Source organism: Xenopus tropicalis, chromosome 3 (assembly GCF_000004195.4).
Source record: "Xenopus tropicalis strain Nigerian chromosome 3, UCB_Xtro_10.0, whole genome shotgun sequence".
Taxonomy (NCBI): Eukaryota; Metazoa; Chordata; class Amphibia; order Anura; family Pipidae; genus Xenopus; species Xenopus tropicalis.
The window spans coordinates 98,703,254-98,718,435 of NC_030679.2; the positions used below are offsets into that span (position 1 = coordinate 98,703,254).

The following is a 15,182-nucleotide window of genomic DNA, read 5'->3' on the forward strand; positions in this document are numbered from 1 at the left end:
TAAAGCTGAATTACAACAATTCTGCAAAGATGAGTGGGCCAAAATTCCTCCAGAGCGCTGTAAAAGACCCATTGCAAGTTATCGCAAACGCTTGATTGCAGTTATTGCTGCTAAGGGTGGCCCAACCAGTTATTAGGTTCAGGGGGCAATTACTTTTTCACACAGGGCCATGTAGGTTTGGATTTTTTTTCTCCCTCAATTATAAAAACCCTCATTTAAAAACTGCATTTTGTATTTACTTGTGTTATCTTTGACTAATAGTTAAATGTGTTTGATGATCAGAAACATTTTGTGTGACAAACATGCAAAAGAATAAGAAATCAGGAAGGGGGCAAATAGTTTTTCACACCACTGTATAATGCTGTGCAAATCTATGGAAAATTCCTGACTTACATTTATATCTCAAGCAAAGGGCCTAGAGAGGTCTGAAAACATAAATATATTGCCATGTTTATTATAAACTCAAAATTAAGACGCTTGTTCAGATTTAAAGCTTGTAAAAATGCACACAGTGGATTCTCTCTTATAGTCTTATGGGCTTATTAATAAAAATGCCTGGTTAATTTAACACCAAACAGGCATTGGTATAAAATAATGAGTTTACCTTTGCCAGTACATTCAGGATAGAGCTGGGCGGTATGACCAAATATTTATATCACGGTATTTTTCAAAATTATATCGGTGTCACGGTATTAGACGGTATATAAATAAATATTGGTGGCCAGGGCCCCTAAATGTTATGGAACTACAACTCTCTACACCCTACCAATTCAGCAGCTTTAATCACTACACACACGGTGACACTGCATTACTCTATAAGAGGCGGCAGCACTGCAAATACCTTGCAATTCTATTCATAATCTGTGGGGGGTCCCCAGCAGGGGAGAAACTGTTCTGCTCTCTGAGGTAGACTTTATACCTGCTTTTAACCAAACGTGTCCTGTGTACTTAAATAACATTTTACAATCCCCGCCCCAACAGGTGCCCTCGTAATGCTGGAGACCAGGGCTAATTTTCCCTCTATACACTAAAACAATTAGGGAGAGCTTTACGGACATCTACCACACGATCTCTCTCAAATGGGAGTCACTTGTTCAGAATCTCATTCTATTGCAAAGCAGTCAGGGATCTAACAGCAGGGCGGTATCAGAGAAGACGCCGCCCCTTCACATGACCAGAAAGAGAGGAAGTGGTTGGCCAGAGAGGGGAGGGCGCGACCCTTCTTTCCGACACAGAGAAACTGAAACTGGAGGGAGATTCAAAATGGGGTGAGAAAAAATGGCGGCACTTCGGGAGATAGTGGGAACGTGTGTGCGAAGGGGGCATGGGGCGCACTGTGTGGAAAGTGAGTGGGAGGTGAGGGTAATAATAACAAAGGGGAGGAGCAGGGTTGCGTTTATGGCGGGGAGCTATGCGCTTATGTGATTGGATAATTAGACAGGTAGAACCCTGCTTCTCTATAAATGAGCGTGCCCGTGCGTTCTGACATTACGTACGCACGGGGCGCCCGTGCGTACGGATGTCACGTACGCACGGGGCGCAGCCCCTATCTACACCCACCGGTATGGGGGTATTTAAAAAAATAATATCAGTTTTTTTTTAAAAAATGGTATTCGGTATATGGCGGTATACCGCCCAGCACTAATTCAGGGTGTAAAAGCTCTGGTATGACTATTTATAAAGTTATACACATCAGTTGCCTTGGCACAGTTCATTGAATTCTTTAGGGAAAAAGCCATATTAGTTCATTGGGATTTGAACAGATAAGGACAGCACTCCGGTAACACTTTTTATGCAGACACAAAGCCTTGGGCCTTGCATCTTTAGCAGCCAACTGAATAAAAAGCCCTATTCTTCCTTTACCATCCTAATCTGTTCATGTCCTGTTACCAGAGGAAGTTCTGCAGACAAAGCACCCAAGTGTAAGCAAAGGGCAGTGCTGCTTGAAGGACAGAGTAACGACACCACATGGTGTGAATCTTGAGTGGTGGTTTAGGATTTAAATACTAGCTAATGAATGGTAGGATATGGAAGGGAATGGTAGGGTATGTTTGTATGTATGCTAATGACTGAATGGTTATTGAATTGAATATGTCTATAAAGATTCTCATTCATCCAGGTCATAATATACAGTATCTAGTAGAATTAAGTCTAAAACAACTGGACTTTTCTGAGTTTTTCTTGAAAACGTTTCACCACTCATCCGAGTGGCTTCTTCAGTTCAAACAACTGGTAGGGAGTCATTTGAACTGAAGAAGCCACTCGGATGAGTTGTGAAACGTTTTCAAGAAAAACTCAGAAAAATCCAGTTGTTTTAGATTTAATTCTACTAGATATTGAACTGAAGTAACAAATTGGAATTCCATTGCACTTAAAAATGCCTTTACACCAGCCATGAGACTACAGGGCTGCACCATCTGAATGTAGTCATTTCTGCATGTACAGTATGTGGGGTGCTACTACTGCATCAACTATTGAACTTACTAAAATAATATAGTTTAGCGGCAAATTATTAACCACAGTGGGATTAACATGCCACAATCATGTGCTGCTTTATTATCCTACTATAGCTAATTTGAATCGACAGAAATATAATAGTAATGCAATAGTAGGTTTTAAGTTTGCTCCAGTTCCAATTACCCGAAGCAACTAGTTAATGCATAGTTTATATTAGTCTGATGTTTAAGAGAAAACATAGATTTTGTTAACTCAATACAGACTAAACCTTACTCCTGTTCTATCACTATATGATCAGGGGAGATTTTTATTAAGTCACTTCTGTTGCTTTTAATGTTAAGTGAGTGAATTTAGTTTTAACATTAACACCATTTTATTTTCAGTGCTTGTGAATGTTTTGATTGGAAGAGTATTTTATGCCTGCATAAAACAAATGGCTTTAATTCATTTCTGTTAAAAGAGCAGATGCCAGATAATGGATTACTCAGTCACAGGTGAATGGTCCTTTTCAAGGAGACCAATGGATGCTTCCGATGGCACATTGACAAGTGTAGGACTCTTCAAATTATGTTAATAGACTTTTGGCATTCAAGGAAATAGCAATAAAAATCAACATACAAAACCATCTAGCATCAACCTTCACTTTTAACAGGTTCTTAATCAATAAAGCTGACTATTGTACTAGAGAGTAGAATGTCATTATGGAAATGGGCTGATTTTATCTTTAGTCACAAATGCATTGTAAAGATCAAACTAGACAAAAGAAGTCATAGTCATTTTTGTAATTAAAAAGTTTTGTTCCCAGAAACTATTGATCTGATGATCATGTTTCAATTTTTATAAAGAAAAACATCAACCACAAAGTATCCCTTATGGCACAAGCAATATCACAGTCTGGCAAGTGGATGAGATTATGACTTCTTTGTGAAGTTTTACATGCTTATAGCATTTCTGTCTAAGGTTCTTTAAGGGACTATATGTACCTGCATTCAACATGGCTCCAATATGGAAAGGCCTATGTATCAAAATTAGAATTTGTTAATGTTAGATTTTTTTTTTCAATTTAAATATTGAAATTTTTAATCTATAAAAACTTCAAATCAAATAAAACCATGAAAAATAAATCTTGAATGCCTTCGATTTGTATTCAGCGGGTCTACAAACTTACAAACCCTCAAAAATATTTGAGGACAACATTTGAGTTTTGGAAACCCTAACTTGAGATTTGGTGCCAAAAATAATTTAATTGCTGCAAAAAAATTGAATTTGAACATTGATAAATGAGCCCCATAGAGTTTGTACTACTTTTGCCCTATAAAATGGACAGTTATAAAACAAACATATCTGTAAAAATGGGTGGATTTTGGGCAGAAAATGCAAAAAAAAGCCATGTGTGCCATAGGCCAAAATACACAAAATGATGTGCTTTCCACCACCTTGGTTCCTCAGAGCAATTGTAGGAGCTGAAGTAGTTAATAAGTTACCCTGATAATCAAGTTACCCTTTAACAGATAAACTACTTGTATAATGAACTCTTGCTTATTTGTAAAGCTAAACATACATGGTGACACATGGAGAGATATGCTTATTTGCAGTGGCTGCCAAAAGAGTGGCTCTTAGCTTGATTTGGCCATCCATGCACTGGGCCAAAATGGACTGATCTGATTGTTGGCTCCCAGGTCAACAATCAAATTGTACAATAGGGCCTATGAAGACAAAGACAAAAGACTACATCAATGCACCAAAGCAGTCCTCATCCAACAGGATTTTCAAACCTGCCCGATAGATATTGGCCTAAAATGTAAAATTCAAAAACTGCATAAATAAGGGAATTATTATTATTATTACTTATATAGTGGCATTGTCTACTGCATTGCTTTATAGTAAGTGGATACAAATACAAACTATAACAGTTTATATACGCGGGCATTTTACCTATATAGAAATTACAAGCAGGGCCCTGCTTGCAAGAGTTTACAATCTAAGAGGGAGAGAAAGTGAGACATGGTGTAATTATGCCATTTCAGAAGTCCTGTTAGTTAATTCATCAAAGTACGAGTTCGAATCCTGAAATGGGTAAAATTCGTATTAGATACAATAATTTCTGATGATCGGAAATCTCACGAAAATGCTTACGAAAAAATCATAATACTTACGATAATGTAGTAATGGCTTTCCAAAAGTCACAAAATTTTCTCTGAACGATCGTAAACTGCGGGAAAACCTTTCTTACTTTGAACCTTCTTTGCGTGTTTTTGGAAGCCTCCCATAGGACTCAATGGCACACTGCAGCTCCAACGTGGGCCAAGGAAGGTCATGAAACTTTCGTACTCATTGCGACAAATACGTTTTTGTCACACAAATTGTCGAAAAGTACGAAAAAGTCACGCAAGTTAACGAAACAGTCACAAAAAATACCCACAGTACGGAAACTTTGTATTCGGAAACAAACGTACTTTGATAAATGTGACCCTAATAGTAATTGCAACATTGTTGAGTGCTTAGTAAAAAAGCAGAAGGATCTTGATCTGAATTCTTTGTATGGCAGGTATTGTAAGGACAGGCATATAGGGACAGCACTTGTGGAGTGGGATGATAGGTGTAAGAATCTGACAGCAGTGTTCATGATGGATTGGAGTGGGGTCAGTTTAGATAGAGTGAGTCCACAGTGAGTGTAGTTGTGTTGCAGTAGTCTATACAGTAAATGGCAAGGGCATGAATGAGAATTTTGGTTCTCTCTTGTGTGAGGAAGATATGAAAATGAGAAATGTTCCAAATGGCCCAAAGGTGAAAGTGGAATAATTTTGTAAAATTTAAAACTGAGGAAGGATTGAGAGGGGTCAAAAGTGACTCCTAAGCAGTGGACTTGGGTAACTGAGGTTGTATGGATACACTGATAGTTATGATGGGCAAGAGAACAGAATGGTAAAGTTGAGAAAATTACCAGTTTAGTTTTGTCCACATTGATTTTTAAATGAAAAGACACAAATGAAAAGACTGCTGTTAGGGCAGCAGCTGGAATATGTAGAAGGTATACCATTTAATTATTATAATGCAAGATTAACATGAAAGGCTTTGTTTGTGTACTTTGGAAAGTCTAATGGTAGTAAATTATAAACAAAGTAAAAATAAATAAATGTTACTAATTGAAAAGGTACATGTATATTTTGAAATGACAACTAACAAACATTTTCTCTAAAAGGACACAATTACCCATTGTCATGGGTTAAAGGCTTATTAATCTTGTCTTTTAAATACTAATGGAAATGAGATGTAGGTTAGGTAATCATCTGGCTACATTCACGTCCCATGCTTGCAAAACCAAACAAAAAGTAGATTTTAGTAAATGAATTCTGCTTAAGCAATGCATTTTAGTATTAGTATTCAGAAGAACATGTTGAAGGGAAAATTGCCTGTCAAGCATGACTTAATAAAAAATTGTAATGTAATTATTGAAAACAATGAATTATATATGATTCTTTAGTTCAAGAAGTAGCTTGATCCCTTCATCATTTGATTAACCGAAAGTACCCAAGTAATTCTTTCAATTAGTAAGAGTACTTACAGAGAATATTAACAGATAAATAAGAGGAAGTACATGGCATTGAAAAACCGAGTCACTTTCATAGGCCCTATGAAATACTGCCGCATTATTACTGCCCTCTCAAAGAAGCTTTCTGTACTTGATTTTCTGAGTTAGCACAGAGCTATAGCTATCTGGTCAGGGAACCTCTATTTTATGTTTATTGCAAAGCTTAGCCTATTAGTTAAGGTCCAGTGCACCTAAAATAAGTGCAATACTGTGCATGAAGAGTGTATTACTTTAAAAGCAACACTTTGCTCGATTTTGTGCTGCTTTCTGCATCTATTTTATGCAGAACACTATAATTTACCTATATACGCACTTTTTTTTAAACAAATATTTACTATTCTCTTTTTTAAAACACTTCTGACTTAAAGAGGCAGTACACCCCTGTTTCAACATGACTCTGATGAACAGGGCTTGTGCCAAACATACTTACTGTAGTGTATATAGGGACCACCATGATTATTTAAATTAAAACAAAGTCTTTGCTGAATCAGTCCTTATTAACACATGACCTCGGAGTGCAAAGTTAATGCTGCATTAGTTTGGTACCTTATATAATACCACTAGAGTGATGTGCATTACAATACAGATTTTTTTTTAAGACTGTCATTGTTTAATGTTTCCTAAAGGCATAACATTCAATCTTAGCCTGAAAAAGTCTTTCTAGATGGAAACATAGAACTCATGACTTCTTCTACCCATTGATGCATTTAGAATTGATGACTCTGACATTGCCTAGAATGATCCACATTATACTATGCAGGGCCCATCTCTCAAAATGTTACTCACAGACGATACCTGTCACTTTCTAACAAGATAAAATCTGTGCCCTGCTGCGTCCTTCACATTTTAGCATGACACTTCAGCTTGCTGACAAACACTCACCTACTTGCTTTGTACCTTTTGAATAATTTTGCTGTGGGGATGGGAATAAATAAAGCACAATACATCTGCAATCTATCAAATATCTAGAAAAATAATATGTGAAGAGATAACATTTTGGAAAAATCTTCCCTTGCAAAAAAAACTGTACATCATTGCCATCAGTTCTGTTCCCAAACATGCTGGATGTCAAAGAGTTGCAGGTTCCATAATAAAGATTCTGTGTTTACCCAAATTCTGCTTTTTTGGTTTTGTAAAGAAAACAACCCAAAATTCAATTTCTATGCCATCAGAGGTGTGTTGCAGTGTCTGATAGTAGTTACTTTTACAAATATAACTCAAATGTTAAGACAATTAAGAGACTGAAAGTGTGATGTCACTTATCACTGACATTTTGCCAAAAATAAATTAATACAGAAGTCGCTGAAGATTCCTACTAAAATACCACTGTATGCTTTCCCACAAAGTTCTGTTTTTTGGCCTGATACACAAACAGTTTGAGAAGCATTTACATTACAGATGGATGCAACTATATATGTGTAAAACTATAGTTTATTGTGCCTGTAATGTATTGCCTTTTAGCTACCTATAAACAGCCTCATTACACTATGCAGTTGTCTTGACTGACAGACTGTCAGATGCTGGAGGTTCCTATTATTAAATACATCTTTTGTTCTTATACATAGTAAATGTAAGTTTTTAAAAAAGTAAAATTGTGCATCAGATTTCAAACTTCTGTGTATCACTCAGCATCACTGACTTGTACTAACCTTCATGTGGAAATTATATTATATATATATATACACACACACACACACACTCACATATACAACTTTATGTACCAATATCTATTCTAATTGTAGATTGTAGTATAACAATAGCCTTTGATATTATCATCCAAGCCACTCGTTAAGACCAGGGGCGCTTCTGCCATTAGGAGAGTTGAGAAACTCGCCTCAGGCGGCAGAAGCGCCCCAGTTACCAGGGGCGGCAAAAAGCCGCTCCTGGTAAAATTAAGAGCCGAATTTCCGGTTTTTAAACCGGAAATTCGGCTCTTCTAGTGCAGAGTGCGCAATTGCAATCTCACCGCCCCCGGACCCGCTCCTGCGCTCGGAAGGTAAGCGCTGGGGAGCGCTGGGGGGGGGCGGCATCCAGGAGCCGCCTCAGGCGGCGATATGTCCAGAATCGCCCCTGGTTAAGACATTAATGGAATTCTCTTCTAATCTACAGTATGCACTTCTTATTTGTCAGTGGAGGGTATCGGCAACACATAGGGGCAAATTCATCAAGTATGAGTTCAAATCCCGAAATGGGTCAAATTCGGATTAGATACGATAATTTCTGATGATCGCAAAGATCACAAAATTGCGTATGAAAAAAATCAGAATAGTCACGATAATATTGTATTGCCGATCCGACCGTATCCGAACCATCATAAACGGTGGGAAAACCTTTCTGACTTTGATCCTTCGGTGCATGATTTTGGAAGCCTTCCATAGGACTCAATGGCACTCTGCAGCTCCAACCTGGCCCAAGGAAAGTCACAATACCGAAGCATGAATGAGTCCGAAACTTTTGTACTTTAATCGCAACAATACGATTTTGTCGCACAAATTTTATCGCAAAGTATGAAAAAGTTGCGCAAAGCAAAAATACGAATTTTTGGTATTTCGTACCCGACGTACTTTGATAAATCAGCCCCATAGAGGCTAATTTCCAGTATAAAAACTGAATTTTGACTCTTAAAATTTACCAGCACCTGGTACCTGCAGGGCTCTGCCACCTGAAGCAAGGTTCTCAAATTGCCTCATGACAGAAAAGTCCCAGTCACCTCCTTTTAAGACTATGAAGACAGTTCTGCACCTGTTCCTTAATAGTCTAAGAATGAGAATTGGACAATAATTTCTTCTGATCCTTCTTTGTGAGGATATTAAGGTAGTTGTGGAATTTGCTGGTTAATGCTGACACCACATGGTCTGACACCTAGTTGTTATAGGTGCAATTGTGTTTATTGCAATGCAATGATCGTTCGTGAATACTTTAACCATCCTCAAAGTACTAAAAAAAGTTTGAGATTTAGGGGCACTTTGTCATACTGCCAATTGTATTTATTAAAAGTTCTAGCTGCTGGTAGCTCAGATCACACATTCTGATGGGAGGGGGAGTGAATTCTTCTGAATTCTCACAGGAGGGGAAGCAGGAGAAGGGAGAGAGCTGCTCTGGCCCCAGGAATAAAGGATTGTTCTGAGGAAGTCAGACCTAAGACCATGTTTACAAAAAATGAGTCAAGAAATCCTTTGTTTTTTTTGATAGAGGACTTTCTGTGAGTGCTTATGGCTGTATTTACATAGACCTTTCTGATAAAGCTTACTTAGTTTTTACCTTTTTTTCACGACTTTTTCGTACTTTGCGGCAAAATTAGTGCAGCAAAATCGGATTGTTGCGCAGAGTACAAAAGTTTCGAATTCATTCAAGCTTCGGTATCGTGACTTTCCTTGGGCCAGGTTGGAGCTGCAGAGTGCCATTGAGCCCTATGGGAGACTTTCCTTGGGCCAGGTTGGAGCTGCAGAGTGCCATTGAGCCCTATGGGAGACTTTCCTTGGGCCAGGTTGGAGCTGCAGAGTGCCATTGAGCCCTATGGGAGGCTTCCAAAATCATGCACAGAAAGATCAAAGTCGGAAAGGTTTTCACTGCATTTTATGATCGTTCGGATATGAAAATTTTGTGACTTTCGGATCGCCAATACGATATTATCGTGACTAATACGATTTTTTCGGAAGCATATTCATGATATTTGCGATCTTAAGAAATTATCGTATCCAATCCGAATTTATCCCATTCAGGATTCGAACTTGCATTTTCATGAATGTGCCCCTTAGAGTGTACACCTACCACTATCTAATGTCTCATTTATGGGGGCCCTGGTCCCTGACTTTAACTGGGCCTGTGCCCAGGATCACAGCAACATCCAACCTGTTCCTCAGGTGGAAACAAAAAGGAAGTGCTCCTCCTTTCCCATCACTATACCAAAGTGATGCAGGAAGTGATCACCCTACCTGCTAGCCAATAGCATACACATGTAAATAAACTTATTTAGAAGATTCCCTTTTGCCCTTCTTTAAGGAATTAAAGCCATAGGGGCCATTTAACCCTATGGGTCCCTACAATAAGAAAATAAGGTTTGTTTGTTTTTTTTAACAATTTTAAGACATTTCTTAAATGTTGACTATAATACAATTGGTTTCCTATCTGATGTTACATCAAAAGGGAAGAAGCAGTGAATGGATGAGGACATTAGAGAGATAACAGCTTGGGTTTGGTAATATATGATCACATACTGTAATTGCTTAACATTCTGCTGTGTATCATGTGACTTGGAGGAAGTAAACAAACTTTATATACCTTAATCTGCTGTACATCATGGGACTTAAAGGCTTTAAAAGAATTAAATGTACCTTATATACTTATATAAGCATACATACAGGATGTGGTATACTTTTGGCTGCGGTGGAGGAGGAACCGCAACTTATCCACCCGTGATTTGCTGTGCATGATGGGAAAAAGCAGCTTATTAGTAAGCCAACATGATTGGTTGTGTATTAATAGACTCTAATTAAGCCGAGCAAATGTGTGATATACATTCCTCAGTGTTTTTAATTGTATTCATAAATTCTATCACTATATGATATGGTAACTTATTGAACTGAAAATGAACCAAGTGGTTATTTTAATGTACCGTATATACCAGAGTATAAGCCGATCCGAATATAAGCCGAGGTACCTAATTTTACCTAAGAAAACTGGAAAAACGTATTGACTCGAGTATAAGCCTAGGGTGGGAAATGCAGCAGCTACTGCTAAGTTTCAATAATCAAAATAAATACCAATAAAATTACATTAAATGAGTGGGGTATGCGTTTTTAAATACTTATTTAAACAGTAAACTAGCTCTTGTGGACAACAAAACAATATGGTATCAACGATGATACCTTAAGAGTACTACCCCCTTAGCTCAATCAGCAACCAAGCTAAAACACAAAGAGTTAAAATCCTTCAAAACTATATATAGTTTATATTGAATATAAAGTGCAATGTCTAGTGTAGAATGGGACAGGTGAGGATGGTAGATGAAGATGAATTTGGGAGCAGGCCAGGGCACTGGAGGGTCTGGTTGCGGGTGGCCCAATTTGCACACAAAGGACAGAGGGTGCTAGTCTGGAGGGACCCATGGCACCCGACTCGATTATAAGCCGAGGGTGACTTTTTCAGCACATTTTGGGTGCTGAAAAACTAGGCTTATACTCGAGTATATACAGTAAATGAATAAATGAATTGTGTTTTAAGCATATGAGCGAATTGTAGATTCCACTGAGTTTTGTTTAAATGATAGAGCGTAATGATAGAGTGAAGCCTATATGAGGTTCTCTTTCTTCTTTTCCAATGATTCATTTCATTCAGACTTTCCATTCTGCCTCCCAAGAAAAAGTATTTTCTAAAATATGCAATTCATTTCCCTAAAGCAGCATATAATAAATACAGTGTCCAATTACCAACAAGATTATCATTATGGATGATATGTTTGGGAAATTAACAGGATGAGCAAAATATGCTTACTTGCTCTTTAGCAGCCTTATCCATCTGTAATGTAAATGCTTCTCAGAAAAGAAGTGTCCTGATCAGTCTTCAGGATGTTGATTTATTACAGCCAGAAATGTGTGTGTCATAGTTTCAAATATTTTCATATATGTGTTATTACAGCATCAGAGTCTGTGTATAAAAAAGTTATGGTTAAATTGTATAGTAGAAAATGGGGGGCACTCTTTGAAAAGATTCCCGTACACACAATGACTAAGGATATATCCTACATCCCCTGTTAAGTGGAGGATTGCATTCCATGTGATTTGATACTGGAGATATTCATATAAAAGTCACAGTTTGTAGCTACCCATAATAATCCTTCAGCAGGTAGAGTTTCTGTTTTAGCTTCTCCTGATTTTTTATTTAATTTTGGTCAGCCCTTGGGTGTTATAAGTAAGCAAGGTTACGGCTGCTAAGGAAATCTAACCTTTACATAAACTAATATTACCAAGTGGTAACAATGCACATATATAGGGTTCCCATGCCATCTCTTTAAATCTTGAAATTTATAAAACACACATGCAATATGGCTTATTAGGATTACAGGTTTGAAATCCATTATCTGGAAACCCATAATAGTTCTGAATTACAGAAAGCCCATCTCCCATAGACTCCATTTTAATCAAATAATTCACATATTTAAAATGTATTTAATTTTTCTCTGAAATAATAAAACAGTACCTTGTACTTGATCCCAACTAAGATATAACTAATCATTATTGGTGGCGAAACAATCCTGTTGGGTTCAATTAATGTTTACATATTTTTTTAGGAGACTTAAAGGAACAGTTCAGTGCAAAAATAAATCTGGGTAAAATGGATAGACTGTGCAAAATAAAAAAAAATTTGCAGTATAGTTAGTTTGGCAAAAATATATCTATCTATAAAGGCTGAAGTGGACATAATAGTCATAATAGTCAAAACACTACTTCCTGCTTTCAGCTCTCTAACCTTTTAGTAAGTCAGTGACTTTGGTGGGGGGGGGCACATGGAACATAGTCTATCTATTTTACCCAGTTTCATTTTTACACTGAACTGCTCCTTTAAGGCATGGAGTTCAAATTATGGAAAGAACCTTTATCAGGAAAACCCCAGGTCCCTAGCATTCTCGATAACAGGTCCCACACCTGTATCAGTAAATATTGCCGTTTTTCATCGCTTCCCTTGAGCCACCATTTTGTGATGGTCTATGTGCTCCCTCAGAGTTCACCTGACAGAAAATAATGCTGTCTTCTTCTGGACTGTTGCCTATATGTTACCACCCCCTTAGGCCTAGTTTATATATTAATGCCTTGGCTAGTGCTCAGAGCATGCTAAAAAAAGGGAGTTTCTAAGTTCCAAAGTGCTATGCTTAGGTAAGGCTAACACCGTTCACCAAAGGTGATTGGATGATGGGCAAAACTGTACACTGCTTTGTCTAGTCTCTTCTAAGTAGCTAAGAGGCCTGTCAGTCATTCCTAATGCTATCCCTGCCTGGAAAAAGCCCACACACCACCTCAATCATATAGTGCAATGAAAACAACCAAGATGAGTTGTTCAAGGGCTTCCTGAATAATCTCACTTCATTTCTGAACCAGGAAAACCCTTAGGACATTTGCATTTTTTTAGAATGGCGATATAAGTACTGGTATGGGACCTATTATCTGGAATGCCTGGGACCTCTGGGTTTTTCTATAATTTAGATCATTATACTTCCCCTAATTATGAGCTTTTTTGGTATCAGGATTCCAGATAAGGCCCCAGGTTTCTACACCTACTTTTATTTATCCAAGGCTATTGTGATACTAATATCTACAGTTAGTACTAGTGGTTGTATTTATAGTTTATGTATGTGAGTATAGATTGGTAGGTGTGGGTTAGGTGTGCTGGGTTTACTTGGATGGGTTGAACTTGATGGACACAGGTCTTTTTTCAACCCTATGTAACTATGTAACTATGTAACTATCTACTGCCTTGATGAAGGATACGTTACCACAATTTATTCTGTTGTGTTTGGTAACATTTTGTGGTATTTCTCTGTGATGGCTAGTGGCCTGAGGCCTGCTGGTTTAGCCCATTGAGCTAAGAAGCCTGGTTAAATGAGTTATCGGCAGGTTAGCTGGGAATTAGTATTGTACTTAAACAGTCAAGCTACTTGTTGTCACCCACTTGATACATCTGCTGGATGGAACACCCCAACCCCCAGGTTTCTCCAGAACTAATATTATCACTTCACTCAAAGGCTGCTTATTTGCTTACTGGTACCTCAGAATACTCAGGGGAAAATGTATTATTCTGTGTAAAACCCAGTGACAAAATTCCCCTCACATTGTCAGGCTTTGCTGCATAAAAAACATCATAATTATTCTTCCACCAGAATAATGGTTAAAAACTAATTCTGACGCTGAAATTTGCCATTTATTTTGCGAAGCTTTTTACACTTCTTTTTCAGTGAATTTCATTTTATACAGCATAATAAATAGGCTCCTCAGAGTGTTATACACTGAAGCTCATTTACTAATTTTGGTCAAATGCCTCCATGGTGTAACTCATAAATAGTAGTTTTATTCTTCATTCTATCTGCAGAACACTGGGTAAAGTTAATTGGCTTCTATAGGTTACTGCACTGGGGTATAAAAAGCCTTAGTTAATCTGCTCCTATTTGGCAGGCTTGTGTGGCCCAGAGTACAGGACATATCTATGAGCACATAGGGAAGTAATAGCACAACCAGGATTAATTAACAACAATCCCTAATATTTAAACAGGAGTAACTTGTGACTCAGTCCATTAAGTGGCACCTTGTCTCAAATAGCAGTCCCAGCATACTACCACAGTCTCTATAATTCAGCACCACCAGTCCACTTAAATGACAGGGCAAAGCAAAATATAATTTTTTGCCTAATTAAAGAAAACACAATTCTAAGCAGCTTTGCAATATACATTTATTATAAATTTGTAATGATTTATTTGTAATGATTTATGAGTTATTTGTATATATAACTGCTATTAAAAGCAGTGCTTGCCTGTCCTTTTCTATTCTCTGCCCTGGGGGCTCTGACTGTTGAAACAATGTAACACAAGCAGCAGACTGACAGACCTGCCTTGCTGGAGGAGGCTGACAGTTGCAACTGTTGTTTAAAAAGTAATAACCAGGAGTTCAGCAATTGCTGCTTTCAATAGCAGTTACATTTACAAATAACTTTTAAAGCGCTACAAAAATTGCTTAGAATTATGTTTTCTTTTATTACACAAAAAATTATTTTTGGGGTTGACATGCCCTTTAATTAACCACAATATGTATATTATAAAAACAACTTTTTTTCCCAGTAATTGTTTTGCACTTTGCCAGCATAAAGTGCAGTGCAGAGTTCCTAGTAAGTTCAACCAGGTGTAAATCTGGAGTCCAGTAGTAGGGGACAAGGCAGTTGCCCCACAATAATGTACAGCCCTGGGCCCTCCACTGAGCCAGCAGCTTCCAGAACCACCAGGGAACTCTCAACGTACACTGCACAATTCAGTCAAGCACAAATTGCCACAGCATATAAAGGCTACAGCGTATAATAACAACCTTCAAAAGTCTGTGCTGCCTATTTTGAAGCAACAGTTACCTGCTTCAGCACCATTATGCTCCCATGC

General features: G+C 37.8%; 1 protein-coding gene across 6 annotated transcripts in view; it reads right to left on the reverse strand.

Annotated features, from left to right (window-relative positions):
• bmp7.2 (bone morphogenetic protein 7, gene 2) overlaps positions 1–15,182 on the reverse strand; it is a 51,349-nt gene that overhangs the window by 34,316 nt on the left and 1,851 nt on the right. For 4 of the 6 annotated variants that reach the window (XM_018092128.2, XM_031897991.1, NM_001033938.2 and 1 more), the window contains 1 exon segment: positions 11,543–11,695. The exons of the other annotated variants lie outside the window; for them this stretch is intronic. In XM_018092128.2, the coding sequence (XP_017947617.1) occupies positions 11,543–11,566 (24 nt within the window). In that variant the 5' untranslated portion in view covers positions 11,567–11,695. 6 annotated transcript variants of the gene reach the window in all.